Raw genomic sequence first — 16,349 nt, 5'->3', positions numbered from 1 at the left:
ACTGAATGTTTCACATTGTAGGAGGAAGTGCATCTCTGTCTCAACCTCACCTGTCGAACAGTGACCACATATTCTGTTTTCTTTTGGTTGCCATGATTTGTTGTGTCGTCCTGTTTCAATTGCCAATTGGTGGTCACTGAGCCTGTATTTGGTTAGGATCTGTCTCTGCTTTCTTTCTCTGACAGTAGAGATATTCTGCCAGTTTATAATCTCTTTGTAAGGCTAAATAACATTCTAATCTACTTTGGCTTTTAGTTTCTTCTTTCCAATGTTCCAGATAGATTTCTTTACATTGTGTTAAAATTTGGTTTACTCTGATTGGTGTTTGGAAAGCAGTGTTGGTGTGAGACTGGTCAGGGTGTGTCTGGGTGAGGGCAGTTAGTCTCAGCACCAACTGACATAGGGGACTCTTATCTGGGTTCAACTCTTGGGTTTGGAGGGCTTTGGAATGGAAGGTGTCTAGATGGCTGGATTTAAGGTGATTAAAGAAATGTAGTGCTCTCTTTTGGATATTAATTATCATTGGGTATCTGCCTAATTCTGCTCTACATGCATTTGTTGGCGTTTTTCTGTGTACATGTAAGATGTATCTGCAGAATTCTGCATATAGAGATTCTGTTGGGTGTTTGTCCCAGCGGGTATAGCTATGATGACTGATTGGATCCATACTTCACTACCATACAGCGCAATGGGCTGGATCACACTATCAAATATTTTAAGCCAGATTTTAATTGGAATTTGTAAATTATAAAATGTTCTCCTAATTGCATTTAGGGCTCTTTGAGCTTTTCTTTCAGTGTATTCACTGCCATGTTGAAACCCCCGGATGCTGTTATGTTTAAACCAAGGTAGTTATAACTCAAAGTATGTTCAATTACATGATTATTTATAATAAACTAGTATTTGTCTTCCTGGTATCTTGGACGTTTTTGAAATATCATGACATAAGTTTTTTTTATATTTACTGCAAGGGCCCAGTTTTGACAGTACTATTCAACAATGTACAGCTGTTGTTGTAGTCCTTGTTTGGTGGGAGACACTAAGACGAGGTTGTCAGCATAAAACAGAGACTGTCTCTGTCTCTCTCTCTGTCTCTCTCTCTGTCTCTCTTTCTGTCTCTCTCTCTGTCTCTCTCTCTGTCTCTCTGTCACTCTCTCTGTCTCTTTTTCTGTCTCTCTTTCTCTGTCTCTCTCCGTCTCTCTCTCTGTCTCTCTCTCTGCCACTCTCTCTGCCACTCTCTCTGTCTCTCTCTCTGCCACTTTCTCTGCCACTCTCTCTGCCACTCTCTCTCCCCCTCTCTCTCTCCAGGGCCTGGTGAATGATGGGCACAGACGATCTCCTCTCACCAGCCGACATTGAACTCCACGTGGGCATCGAACAGCGCCACCACGTGTCCGGAGGCGGCCCTCCAGCCGCTGACGCGGGCGCGGATGAGGCCCTCCTGGCGGGCGTGGCGCACCATCTTGATCAGGTGGGGCCTGTGGGCGTTGGTCTCCTCCACGAACTGCTGCAGGTTCTCCTTCAGCTCCGCTAGCGACACACGGAGTACACACACACATGTAGGGGTAAACACACACACGTCTGTATACACACACACGGGTATACACACACAGACAGGCAGACACCTCCCATAGTTTGTCCTGCCAGAATACCTAAACCTTCAAGTCCATGTATTTGTACAGAATATATATATATATATATAAAAAAAACATTAAAGGGGTCTTCAGCAAAGGTCACATAACTCCTAAAGTTAATGACATATTTGGCAGCAGGGAGTGTGTCTGCATTAAACCTTGGTTGGTGAGCGAGCTCTTAGGGCAGGTCTCAAGGACATAGTTTAGGCCTGCACAGCTCTCAGCCATCAGGCTGTCTGGGAAGGGAGGGATAGTCAGAGTTCTTAATACACGACCGGGGCAAGTAGGAGTTCCTGCTGCTGGTGTTGGGGGGTTGGGGGGGTGAGAGAGGGGGTTGGGGGAGTAAGAGGGAGTTAGGGAAGTACGGTTGCTGCTGTGGTCGTCCACCAGGATGATCTCGTGGAGGAGGTGAGGTGGTGTGCGGAGCAGGGCCGTGCGGACGGAGCGCAGCAGGACGGACAGAGCCTCGTTGACGAAGATGAAGATGATGCTGAGCCGGGGCAGGTCCGAGGGGTACGTCATGTTCCTGCACCTGCAGCCGGGAGGGACACAGCATCACTACGATCCAATCATCTGACACTGGAAACAATAATATCATGTATTCTTTCAGCACATGGTTTCATCCAAAGCGATGTACGCGGGGGGATCTGAACCTCTTGATCTGCGGTCAAACGCTCTACCACTGAGCTATTCCCACACCCTTTTAATTACACAACCTCCTGCAGTAGAAGGGATCAGTACAGTACAGTATATATTTCATATGATGATTGAAGTATTTCATGAGTGCTTGGGGGTCTAGGAGAGGTGCTCACGCGTCAGGTCGGAGGTCAGGGATCGGTCGGTCCAGCGAGAGGCGGTCGCTAAGGTAACCGTTGTAACCATAGTACTGGAACTTCTCCAGAGCCAGGCGACGGCTCTCTGGGCCGAGGTCACGACCCCAGCGGGAGAAGAGGGCGGAGTCTGAGGCCGACTCTGCCGCCTCCGGGTCCTCACCGTCCTTCAGAGGTCTCTCTGGAGGAGGAGGGGTGGGGGGGAGAAGAAGACAGGAGGAGGGGGGAAGGGAGGGAGATAAGGAGGGGTGGAAAAGGAAAGGGGGGGAGAGATAGAGGGGAGTGAGAGGGAGGGAGATAGAGGGGGGAGAGAGAGGGAGAGCGAGAGAAAGAAAGAGACAAACAGTTGAGCAATGTTTACAGACTTCCATCCCGGTAAGAAACAAATTAGTATTCACCTCAACACATACAGTAGCGGTCCATACAGTACAGTAGGCTCCCTAACCGAGACAAATTAGCATCTGAATCAGTTCATGTTCTAGCAGATAAAATGTCCTTGCCTTCCCAGAAACACACCCCAGCCTTGGACCCAACACAGGCAGCAGAAAACATCTATTCTTCTGGTCTCTGGCCTGGTCTTTGAGGCTAGTTGGGAGAGCAATGAATTTCAGGACCTTCAAGACCCAAAACAATGAAAAGCCTTCCAATGCGCTAACAAGTAGAAAAACATTTAACTTCTCCAAATGAGTTTTCATTGTGAACTCGCATCGTCGTGCTCTTACAGTGATGCAGGTGCTCAGGGAGAGGGGGATGTGATTTGAGAGCTCATGACTTGACTCTATAAACACAAGTCATTATCATTACAGAGGTGGTGTTCTGGCAGTGGTAATAGTGCAGTTCCCAGTGTTAGAGAGACAGCAGAGCTTGCTGGTGGATGGCCTGAGGTAATGTCTCATAACCGCTATCCATATAATGCTCTTTATGAGCTCCGAATTGTTTCCCAGGAGCCTGGCAATAAACCACATTAAAAACTAATGGCTCTGAGAGGAACATTTGTTTACAACTAGGAACATTTATTTGTGTTTTGAGTGTGTGTGTGTGTCTGTGTGTGCGTGCACGCGTTAATGTTTTCACTGAACCACGCAGAGCAAACATTGTCAGTCTTCCAGTCTGTTCGATCCCGAGCAAGGTCACTCCGGACGCTTACACAAATGTGTACACACACACACACCTAATCAATGTGAAGAAGGTACATCTCCAGTTTCTTCTTGTTTTTGATCTGTAGATACGCTGTAGGGACCTGATTTGACAGAGAAAAAATCTCATCTGTGCTCAGAAAAAGGCCAACCCCCCATTCCTCCTCTTTCTTACAATTTCTGCCCTTTTACAAAAGGCAATTTGGAAAGGAGTTGGGGGCTGGGGGGGAGGCGGCGGGGTGACGTGTGTTCCAAGTCAAATAGACTTCCTCTAAAATCAATCAAAACTTAATTTCCACTCTGAGTACATCTTCAAATACCCCAAAGAGCTTCTGGGAGTATTGGTTATATAAGCTTGCCTCGCCTCGAAATGAACCAGCGGAATTGTCCTGGCTGCAGGAAGCCTTGCCCACCCAGGTGCAGTCCAGGAAGGCGTATGAAGCTAACCTCAAGTAGAATGCTGAGAGCGAGGCGGGGTGTTCATCCGTCCGCTGGAATGGTTCCTGGTTCTAAAGAGCTCACGGCCTCCTGCATCATCTCAAACATGATTAATGTAATCATCAGTGGAACAGATGGTTTTGTGCCCCCACATCCCCTCACCCCGCCGCCACCACCAACACGCTCACCCCTCCCCCTCCCCACCCCTGCATGAATAAAGAGCCTCTATCAGACACTGGAGGTCCACCCCCCAGAGACCTCTACTCCTACCAGATAAGTAGATAAGACCTCTAGTCCCGCCCCCCTCCCACATAGGTAGATAAGACCTCTAGTCCCGCCCCCCTCCCCTCCCACATAGGTAGATAAGACCTCTAGTCCCGCCCCCCTCCCCTCCCACATAGGTAGATAAGACCTCTAGTCCCGCCCCCCTCCCCTCCCACATAGGTAGATAAGACCTCTAGTCCCGCCACCCTCCCCTCCTAGATAGCCCCCCCCAAACAGGTATATGAGACCTACCCCTTCCCCCCCCCCTTAACAAGGCAGGTGCTCAGCTGTTCAGGTGATCCATGAAGCAGACTGAAAGAACTCTATTGGGCTTGTCTGTTAAAAACACAATTATCTCCTCAATGTTCCAAATCGTTACGTCTCAGGTCAGTTAAATGGTTTGTATTAGCCTGGTTCCTGTGGTAATATCCCTGTTTGTCTACAGAACATGGGATCAAATCCCAGACCAGTTGCTCTACTCTACTTTCCTGTCCTCCATTCTGCATCCCTCTCAATAACAATTCCTCTTTAGAACCGGCTGCGTGAGGCCTGGATCTCCCCCTCGGTACGACTACATCACTACCATCATGCACACACAGACACACACACCATACACACACCAGACTGAACCCAGCTAGGACTACATCACTATCCATGATGACACACCAGACCTGTCAGGAGGCCAAACACACACACATCACACTTATAGGATAACACACACCACACACACACTGCACGCACCACACACACACGCAAACACACTGCACACCACACATATACGACTGCTAAGTAATCTTTACCTCAGTGAAATCGAAGTCTTGTTCATTCGAGCTGCATCTGGGCATGAATGCTGCAGAATGTCCTGACCGTTCACTGCGATGCGGAGGCCTTAGGCTATTTCGGATCGAATCAAGTTACGGTTTCTACTGTTTCTTTTCCCTTAAAATGATGTCTTCATGACTTAAAAACAAAAGGTTACAAGAGAGATGCAAGAGAAAGTCAAATACTCTGCGTTCCTCTCCATTTTCTTCCTTGTTATTATAAAACTGCTAATGGATACTGTAAGCTGGTTTACAGTTAACGAAGATGGGTTACTATTTTTGTGGTGCCTTCAAGCAAAGTTTGTATTTGTTAAAAAAAATTAAGCATTTTAAGCACCACGTTCCAGGCTTTCAGGGCACAGTGTTTTCTATCTTTGAACGGGTTGAGGAGCGGAGATCGCCTTCTATGCAAATGGTCTTCTCACTTGTCAAAAACAACCTGGCCCTCAATCCCTTAACCAGAGCTTCCCTTTCAGGATGTTGTGGACTTTAGCTATTCACAAAAACAGATTGGAAAAATTTTTCCCGCCCCCTCCTCTCTCTCCCCAGAACAAGGCATTTGCAGTCCCCCCCCCACACCCCTCGTTGGCTCTGCAGCTGCACAGCAGGGCCTGTGCAGTGGGAGAGAGATCGGCACACAGCCCCTCCAGCCGGAAGACAGAAAAACACCCTGTACTTGTCCTCAATGGGGCCAATTAGCCCACAGCTGTGGGAGAATGGAGAAGTGTTTTCACTGATGCTTTTGCACCAAACACTTGCCGCAGTCCAACCTGCACCTGCCTGCATCCTCTCCAACTATTAATAGAGCCGTTTAAGGCAGTCGAGATCCTAAGCTGGCAGACTGCAGGCTGAGAACAAGCTGCTACTGTACTGCCGGGCACCCAGTCTGGTGGAGATCCAGAGACTGCGATGGGGGGGGGGGGGGGGTAATTGTTAAGATAATGTCTTTATCAAGTAATGCACAGAGTCGTAGGATTCAAAGAAAGTACAATAGTTTAATGCTTGCCGGCAAGGAGACAAATCTGATCGCAACACAAAGTTGTCTGGTTCTCGAGTCTTCATGTAAGACCATTTAAACATATTGGTGGTACGTCCCCTCCCCTGCGTATCAGCTGTCAAGGTGATCGATCCCAGAGGTATCGCGCTCGTGCACTCAGTACCGATAAGGCTAAGCATATTTATGGCATCTCTTATACAGTAATGGTCAGCCTGGGTCAACCTGTTTACGTAAGCCTAGTTTACCCAGAGTTCATTTGGGGGGGTTCTCCTTTCTGCTGATAAGTAATGCTTAGCACCAGTATTGTTCAGTATAAAACGTTACATTCCTAATTTCTCCGACAGTGATGGAGAGATGAGGAGAGATAGGAGGGCGTGATGGAGGGAGGATGGGGAGAGATAGGAGGGGGTGCTGGAGGGAGGATGGGGAGAGATAGGAGGGGGTGCTGGAGGGAGTATGGGGAGAGATAGGAGGGGGTGATGGAGGGAGGATGGGGAGAGATAGGAGGGGGTGATGGAGGGAGGATGGGTAGAGATAGGAGGGGGTGATGTAGAAGGGGGTGCTGGAGGGAGGATGGGGAGAGATAGGAGGAGGGGGGTGATGGAGGGAGGATGGGGAGAGATGGGAGGGGTGATGGAGGGAGGATGGGGAGAGATGGGAGGGGGGTGATGGAGGGAGGATGGGGAGAGATGGGAGGGGGGTGATGGAGGGAGGATGGGGAGAGATAGGAGGAGGGGGGTGATGGAGGGAGGATGGGGAGAGATAGGAGGAGGGGGGTGATGGAGGGAGGATGGGGAGAGATAGGAGGGGGTGATGGAGGGAGGATGGGGAGAGATAGGAGGGGGTGATGGAGGGAGGATGGGGAGAGATAGGAGGGGGTGATGGAGGGAGGATGGGGAGAGATAGGAGGGGGTGATTGAGGGAGGATGGGGAGAGATAGGAGGGGGTGCTGGAGGGAGGATGGGGAGAGATAGGAGGGGGTGATTGAGGGAGGATGGGGAGAGATAGGAGGGGGTGATGGAGGGAGGATGGGGAGAGATAGGAGGGGGTGATGGAGGGAGGATGGGGAGAGATAGGAGGGGGTGATGTAGAAGGGGGTGCTGGAGGGAGGATGGGGAGAGATAGGAGGAGGGGGGTGATGGAGGGAGGATGGGGAGAGATGGGAGGGGTGATGGAGGGAGGATGGGGAGAGATGGGAGGGGGGTGATGGAGGGAGGATGGGGAGAGATAGGAGGAGGGGGGTGATGGAGGGAGGATGGGGAGAGATAGGAGGAGGGGGGTGATGGAGGGAGGATGGGGAGAGATAGGAGGGGGTTATGGAGGGAGGATGGGGAGAGATGGAAGGGGGTGATGGAGGGAGGATGGAAGGTTGATCCAGATGATAATCCAGGACTAGAAGTGCACAGTTCTGGTTTGTACCAAGGTCTTTCACAAGGTGAAACTATAACACTGTCCCAACTATAACATCACATTAATTCCACAAATGCAATGATGTTTTCAGCAGAGAGCCTTGAGGCAGGTGACGACAACAAACAGGTTCAATCGCTTACTGAGAGGTGAGGAAAATAAGCAAATATTTTAGAAGGTTTAGTAGAACTGTAAATTCATATGTTGTTTCTAGTAGTATGTTGTCTAAGATGTCAGTAGGGAGAACACTTATAGCAGATCTAGGTTTTCCAGTGCTGTGCTGACTGAGAGAGTGGGTTGTTAAGAGGACTGGTCAAGGTCTATTATAACAACAGGGAGTTTTGGAACTGCTCTTGGATAGCCATCAAAAGCTATTGATGAAATTCTTCCTTTGAAATGGGTGACAGCTGCTACAGTACAGTGCATTTATCCAACTGTTAACCGAACATTCACTCATGTTTGGATCGGAAGCAGTGGTTTTAACAGCCTGCACGTGGCTGTCCCTGTTCACATTCAGATGATCTGAAAATGATCTCAAATCATCTCAACACCAGCACTTTTGAACACAAACGTTTCAAGGCAAACGTTTTTTTACTTGAACGTCCATTAGCCGTCTACAGCAGTTTCCCCGCACGTAATCTCCTGCCTTTTCTCCGTAGCTTGAACCATTCTCTCTTTCATCTCTCCTTTCATCTCCTCTTTCCCACAATGTCTTATTCTTCTTCCTTCATTCCTGTCACATTTCATCCAGGGAGGAAAGATTTAAACCACCCCCCCCCCAACCCCCTGCCCTCACTATGCTCTACCCCTGCCCTCACCCCCCCACACACCCTCACCCCCCTGCCCTCACTATGCTCTACCCCTGCCCTCACCCCCCCACACCCCGCCCTGCCCTCACTATGCTCTACCCCTGCCCTCACCTCCCCACACACCCCCCTGCCCTCACTATGCTCTATCCCTGCCCTCATCCCCCAAGCACTCATTCCCCAGCCCTCAACCCCTCCCAGTCCTCACAACGCCTCCCTCACCCCCCCTGCCCTCACCCCCCTCTCTCACCTCCCTCATCCCCCCTGCCCTCACCCCCCTCTCTCACCTCCCTCATCCCCCCTGCCCTCACCCCCCTCCCTCACCTCTCTCACCTCCCTCACCTCCCTCACCCCCCCTGCCCTCACTACCCTTTTCTCTCACCCCCCGGCTCCCCAGCACGGAGACACATGGGAACAGACAGCCCACTCTCATATCCAGAAGGAACATATTTTATTAATGTATTTGAGGCTCTCTGGGGAGATGAGGGCTCTTAGCTGGGAAGCTGGGAGATGGGGAGGGGGCCTCATGATCAGAAGTTTATGGTTGAGAGTGGGGCTGGGGCTAAGGCAAGGGCTGGGTCTGAGGCAAGGGCTAGGGTTGGGCTGGGGTTAAGGCTGGGGCTGGAGACTGATGAGTGAGGCTGGGGCTGAAAAGTGCGGCTTGGGCAGAAGAGTGAGGCTGGGGCTGAAAAGTGAGGCTTGGACAGAAGAGTGAGGCTGGGGCTGGAGCGTGAGGCTGGGGCTGGAGCGTGAGGCTGGGGCGTGAGGCTGGGGCTGGGGTTGAAGCTGGGGCAGAGTGCTACATTAACTAAGCAGCATCTCTGGGCTGTCCACTGGCCACAGGCTGTCCTGGCCTGACCAGTGTCCAGTCAGAAGGACCCAGTAGAGGACTTGGCAGCATGCCAATGGGAGAGGGGGGTCATATTTATTACCCTGTCACCCATAATCTCTCTGTTGACTAGTGTTAATGTTTTATAAAAGCATTTACATAACCTAAGCTGTGAAATCAGCAGGGACTGACATTGTACATGGGCAATATTTGGCGTGTACCTCCAGTTGTGATATCATGCAGTGAAGCGCTCCACTTCCAGTCGTCCTCCGAGCGGAGCAGTGTATGGGGGAGGCGTGTGTTCCTCCAGCAGAACTGTGGAGATGCTCAGAGACGCAGCACTAGGTTGGGATACGGGGGTGTCTGAGTCTCTGATGTCATCAAAGGGAGACGCCCCCACTCGTCAGAGGGGGTTTGAACCCTGGAGCCTTCCTACCCCTCTCTCCTCTGCCCTCTACTCATCCCCCTCTTCCCTCCTCTCCCTGGCCCCCTCCCCCTCTTCCCTAGCCTCTTCTGCCCTCTCTTTACCACTCTCTCCTAACCCCTCCTCTCTCTTCTGCTCCCCCTTCTCTCCTCGCCCCTCAATCCTCTCCCCTCTCCCCCCTCAGTCAGCCCCCTCAGTCACAGCCGCACCACGCAGGAGAGAGAACAGAGCAGAGCACAGTCTGAGATCCCCCAAAGTTCCCATTCTATCAATCATCTCCAGTCTGTAGTGCCTCGAAGACAATCAAGACTTTCACACGTTCCTCTGCTCTCGCTGAATTCTCTCTCGCACACGCACACGCACACACTCGAGTACACGCGCGCTCACACGCACACACATGCGACATTCTTTGTCGTTCGGTCTTGGTTTTCTTCTCGTTCCTAATCGCTCTCTCCGCGTGTCCTTCTATGTTACTTCTCTCTATCTTCAAGACGAATGCCTTCGCCCCGTCTCACGAACGCCAGGGGGGAAAGTTGGCGCTGATGCCAACCTGTGGGTGACACAGGGGGTTCACTCTGAGTCAAAGTCTGTTTGTGGTGAATCTGATTCGTCCACATGCCCACACGCGTAGGCTGTTGCGATGCAGCAGTCAACTACCACATCAGGTCTTTGAGTGCACACAGTTGGAGGACCTGTGTGGTTGCTACTGTGTGTGGGTGCGTGTTTGTTCGTTTAAGTGGCGTACACGTATAACAAAGCAAACCATCATTATGTTGATAAATGCATAGTTAAAATGCAGGTATTGTGCAAGAGAGGGCATACTAAAAGAGGTGACATCCAGTCGAAGAAGATACGTTTTGTGGTTCACCAAACGAAGGGGGCCTCCCAGCTGTTCCACCCCCAGGGAGAGAAGCCCAAGGCTGGGCAGATGGCAGCACGCAGCCCCCTGAGGAGAAGGGAGGCCTGGGGATGCAGGTATGGTCATTAAGTGGCAAATTTCCAGTCCAGCTGGTTAGACACTCAGACAGGAAGACAGACAAACGGACATTCAGACAGGAATACAAAGACAGACAGACCGACAGACAGACAGATGGAGGGATGGACAGTGTATTTTGGAAAGATGAAATCCAAAGCGTACTAGTGATGATGGATACTTCTTCAGACAGAGGAGAACAGCACAGAGTGAGCATATTGAAGCACCTTCATACATGAGTCATACTGCCAGAGAGAGAGAGAATAATCTACGGATGTGGGTGTGTGTGTGTGTGTGTGTGTGTGTGTGTGTGTGTGTGTGTGTGTGTGTGTGTGTGTGTGTGTGTGTGTGTGTGTGTGTGTGAGATTGAGCATATGTCTGTGTGAGTGTGTGTGTGTCTGCAGGAGTGTGTGTGTGTACGTGTGTGTGTGCCAGAGAGTGAGAGCAGAGCCAGAGAGAGCCTGCTCCAGCATTTAAAGACCCCTGATCCAGGTGAGCCCTGGATCCCATCTTGCAGTTTGCTTTGTGGGGGTCTTCTAAGGTCGCATCTGAAGGGGAGAGAGTCACATGCATCTCTGAAGCCCCAGGCTGAATACGACCTACGGTGACCTTTATCTATCTGTCTGTTTATCTGTCTGGTCTGGTCTGCCTGCCTTCTTGCCTGTCTGCCTGTCTATCTCTGTCTGCCTGCAATCCCTGAGTATGTTCAGGGCACAGAAACACTATTTACATGGCAACACTGAGGGGAGACCACAGCACTGGCAGTGCGTCACGCTCTGCTCGCGCTCACGAGCCTGCAGGACGAGGGCTGAGCATGCTGCTGGAGCACAGGATCTGTGAGAAGCAGGAGGCCAGGGGGAAATGTTTGTCCCTCTACAGGGGGATTAGGATTAGGGTCAATAATCTGGACTGCACAGATGGACAGACAGCTCACAGATTTAACCCCTCTTCACATCCCAGGGGAGCACAGAATAGCATGTATGAGAGAGAGAGAGAGAGAGAGAGAGAGAGAGAGAGAGAGAGAGAGAGAGAGAGAGAGAGAGAGAGAGAGAGAGAGAGAGAGAGAGAGAGAGAGAGAGGGAAAAGAGAGTGAGAGAAAGTGTAAGAGAGAAAGGGATAGAGTGGAGAGAGAAAGAGAGGAGAGAGGGAAAGAAAATGAAAGCGAGAAGGGGAGATAGAAAAACACTTTAAAGCTGAAAATCCACGCCCACCTAAAATACGTTTGAATCTCAATATGCCCACTACTCCCCTAACCTTTTGTCTGTTCCATTAGCATATCCACTTAAAACACAGAGACAGTTTTTATTAAGTCACCTGTATAATGTAGGTTTTCACTGAGGAACAGAGAAACCACATCTTCAAAGGACTCTTCAATGGTTCACAACCCCATCCTTCTGTCAAAACAGCTCCTGTCCTCATCTAGTGAAGCAGACACTTCACAGTTGACAAGCTGGGGCCATCACTAGAGGGGCATATCTCTCTCTCACACACACACACACACACACACACACACACACACACACACCCAGACAGTTGACGGGCTGAGGGGCACAGTCTGGTGAAGCTCTCCTACCGTGTTCATTCATATCGCCTGGACAGATTTCTCTAAGCCTAATCTTGTGTGAAATTCAACTCACAAGAGAGCTTCCTTCAAACATCGGCAGGACTGCCGATCACATGACAGGCCAGCCTGACCTATGAACCCTTCAGGCACCAAGACAGCCATCAGCTTGATGTTTACTTTATTAGGAAGTTCATTCTCGTTCAGTAGCCTCAGCAATAGAAATTCGAAGGGCCCTATCTTGCACCCAGCGCAATTGACTTTGTACACCGACGCATGTATCATTCCTATCTTGCACCCGGCGCACAGCAGACTTTTCCCTCCACAGACGCACGTCGGTAAATTAGGGAATGAACTTGCGCTGCCGGGGGTGGTTCAGCGAAAAAAGGACGCGTGTTCCAGCGCAAACGTTCCCTGGTGCTATTTTGCAGTTTCAGAAAACAATTCCGCCACAGACCAGGAAAAACGTAGTCTAAAGTCAGTGGCGCATTATTCAGATGTTATTTTAAAGGTGACATGACATGCTGTTTTTGGATGCTTTTATATAGGCCTTAGTGGTCCCCTAATACTGTATCAGAAGTCTCTTTCCCGAAATTCAGCCTTGGTGCAGAATTACAGCCACTACTAGCAGTTCCACAAGGAGCTTTCCTCAGAACGCGCTGTTTTGGTGTCTGTAGCTTTAAATGCTAATGAGGAGCGGAGGGGCGGCACCATGCGCTAATGTTTACAATGGATGTATCGCAATGGCTGTAGCCCTGTTGCTGTAAGATGCCTCAAATTTGCCCATTCTCATCTGATAACCCTGGTTTGCAGAGGTACACACTCAGTCATTTCAATGAGGGGAAAGGCGGATATCGCGCGCGCCATAACACCAACAGCAGAACGGTTATCCAAATAACAAAGAAGTGTACAACACTCACGTTACAGCATGTGTATTCACACACATACTTGATGCTATCTACCTTTACATTAGCGACAGTAACTCAGCTGTTAGCTGCAGAGCTAATGTTACAGCCACATTCTAAGGGTCGCAAGCTAGGTAACAATAAACAGTAAAGCTACAAAATGATATAGCGTTAGTTAACTTGTCCAAGTAACAAAGAGGAGGTTTTTCAAACAGAGCAATTGAGCTTTCATTTTCTGAAAGGCGGAGAAGAATACCCAGGGCTTGGTTTACACCTATCGAAATTTCTAGCCACTGGGGGACCAAAGGCAGGCTAGGGGAACTCATATTAATGTTAAATAACCTCCTAAAGTGAAGTTTTCATGTCATGTCACCTTTAAAGGCGCATGCTTGGACGGTGCGCACTGCTGGCGAGGCCAGGGTCTTCTTCCTGCGAAGCTGCCTTACATTGTTTTGATTTATTGTATGGCTGTGTTATATGGAATGCCGAGTTAGTCAAAATTAAATAAATAACTAAATAGGTAAATAAATAGATAAATACATACATAAATAAATATGTCTATGAAATAAATTCTGAAATTTAAAAAGATGGCAATAAATATATAAATATAGCATTATATAATTATATAGCTGAATCCATTTACCGACATCAATAAATGCCATATTTATTTATGTATGTATTTATATAACTATTTATTTATTTAATTTTGACTAACTCTGCGTTCCATAGTGTTACATTTCTTTCATGTCAATGATTAAAAAGATTTTCATGAGAAATCTCTATGTATGTGAACTTGATTTTTAACAATTGTGGCAATTTCTTCCCATTGGCACTTGGTTGCTTATCACAATGTATTCTCATGTTTTGGCTTCCCGCAATGTTTTTTTTGGCTATCTAGTTGTTTATGATCATTGACCTATGCACTTTTTGTAAATCTCTCTCTTGGAAGTCCCTTTGGATAAAAGTGTCTGCTAAATTAATAAATGTAAATGTAATTTACACCCACGCCTGTTTAACCAAAGCTAATTTGGGTGGGTTTCTTCTACCATCCCCATACAATGTCACTTCTCAATCTTTTACGGCCCTGACAAGAACGTCGGTCTCCTCAGCTGTGAACGGCTCCTGGCGTGCGCCTGGCAAATCTGCCATTATAATAGCAATCCGGCATGGAACAAGTGCGCCTGCTCTTAAAGGGAATGCACGGGGATGATGCGCTGATTGGTTTATTGCACGTTATGCCCAAACCACAACAGAGTAACGTAGCTACTTCAGACCAACCAATTTTAGATTTGCGTCAGACGCAAGTGTCATTTATCCCGCCGGTATAACGACAACAGCGCCGTAGTCCCGCCCACAAAGTTACTTGCGTTTCGCGTTTGATACTTCCGTTTCAGATTGTTAAAATAGGGCCCAAGGTCTATTGTCGTTTAATGTCGGTACCACAACATTAAACGCAATTATATCTGGTTCAAAACAAGACAATGTTGACCTTGTAGCAATGGGAACGTTAATAGTAACACACTGACTAACAACATCTAGTACAAGGTCGGAACAAGGTATTTCCTCCATGAGAGAGAACTGCATCTCCTGCTGAAGCTGATGGTAGTGCAGATGTGGGAGATGAGTGAAGCATCCAGCTCTGAACCGGCTCTCACAGTGAACCCATAACCTCTTTAATACTCTCTAAGTTTCTCAAGGTCAAGCATGAAGGTCATCAGTCAGAACCTCAACATGATGAGGAGTAGATGTTGTCTATGCACAACACAGGCAGACACACACGGACACACGCAGAGAGCAAAATGTATCGTAATAATCTCCCAAACCACTAGGCAATGGTTTTGAGTTAGACCACGCATAAGTGTCAGAGACAGAATTGTTATAATTACACTGATCTGTGTAGCGAAGAGCTGCAAACCAGGCAGACTCTGTAGAACTGATTAATACACAACACTGGACTGCCTCACACTCCAATTTTCCATCCATGTACAGACCCGTTGATTCCAAGTAGAAAGTAAAGTAGCTTTTTAGTTAACTATAGCTGCAGTGGAAAATAAAAGGCGGGGTATGTTGTACAGTATGCTGAATTATTAATTCAGACATCCATTGAACTGGGAATCTGAATTGTACGGTACAATTATTTCCAGTGTGGAAAACACCATTCAGTCAGTTTGCTTCAAGCAACCTGGGGCAAATCTGCAGTTGTTCATTGTCGAGTGAAAGCAACATAATTGGATGACCCAAAATGTATTATCGTAATTGGTGGAGGAAGTACAAAGTGGTTGGGAGCCTCATGACAAGACGTTTCAGACCCCTGCTGGTCCCTTCAAGCAGACAGTCGAAGGAAATGGAAAAGAAAATGAATCTTCTCTTTCTGCTCCACGCAGCATTACTCTCCCTGTAGACACACACACACACATACCACACACCTACTTACAAACATGCCACACACACATCACACACCTACTTACTCACACACACACACACACACAGCACAAAATACATCAGCTGCTTTGTCCCCATTACACACACACATACACACACACCAAGAATCACTGTGCTTACAGCAAGAATACAGAATTTAAAAAAAAACGACCTCTAAGGATTTGCTCCTTGGGTAAACTGCTCTGTCTATAGGGAGCCCAAAGACAGCAGTGTTTAGGACACTATTACAACATCATTACTGGGGGGACTGAGGTGTCAGTCAAAGGAAAATATTCTTCTAGGTTCATCTCGCTCATACAGCTTTGACAAGTGTATGGGAGTTGTTTATTGAGGTACAGTAACCATACCAGATCAGATGCCTTTCTCTTTTCTCTCTCTTTCTATTACTCTCACCTACCCACTCACTCACTCACCTACTCACTCACTCACTCATTCATTCAATAGCCCCTTTACTGCCAGTGATGAGCAGTAGGCAATTCAGTACAGTACATTGCAACAATGTCAACTACCGTGGCGCAGTTGGCAGTACTTAAGAAAATGAGAGAATACGCAAAGGTTCCTTACTATTTTGGTTAGGTTACGGTAAGTGGAGTATTTGAATGGGACTATTTGACCCTGGCGACTAAGGTTATGAGCTGAGATGAAAAATTAATCAGCATCGTCATAGGTCAGACCGAATACACATTTCCAGGGTGACCTGAACAGGCTGGATCAGGCGTTTTGTGGTCAGTTTCATTATACGTTTTTCTACTGATTAGAGTTTAAAACCTGGTCCTGGGTGAGTCCCTGAGAAGAGCCCAGAGCTGAGGAGAGTTGATAGTCTCTCCTCTAGCCCCCCCCTGGACCAGCGGCAGCACTGACATGTCTTTCTCACCCGATGAC

At 48.5% G+C, this 16,349-nt stretch overlaps 1 protein-coding gene across 1 annotated transcript in view; it reads right to left on the bottom strand.

Annotated features, from left to right (window-relative positions):
- The window catches only part of LOC136942615 (polypeptide N-acetylgalactosaminyltransferase 18-like), a 34,690-nt gene that overhangs the window by 15,832 nt on the left and 2,509 nt on the right, over window positions 1-16,349 (bottom strand). The window contains exons 2-4 of the mRNA XM_067235609.1: window positions 2,447-2,645; window positions 2,000-2,166; window positions 1,347-1,530 (exon numbers count right to left, since the gene is read on the bottom strand). Of these exons, the coding sequence (XP_067091710.1) occupies window positions 1,347-1,530; window positions 2,000-2,166; window positions 2,447-2,645 (550 nt within the window). The remainder of the gene's footprint in view (window positions 1-1,346; window positions 1,531-1,999; window positions 2,167-2,446; window positions 2,646-16,349) is intronic.

The sequence above is a fragment of the Osmerus mordax genome, chromosome 4 (genome assembly GCF_038355195.1).
Source record: "Osmerus mordax isolate fOsmMor3 chromosome 4, fOsmMor3.pri, whole genome shotgun sequence".
NCBI lineage: Eukaryota > Metazoa > Chordata > Actinopteri > Osmeriformes > Osmeridae > Osmerus > Osmerus mordax.
Note: the sequence above shows the minus strand (reverse complement) of the source record. Positions and strands in the feature narration are given on the sequence as shown.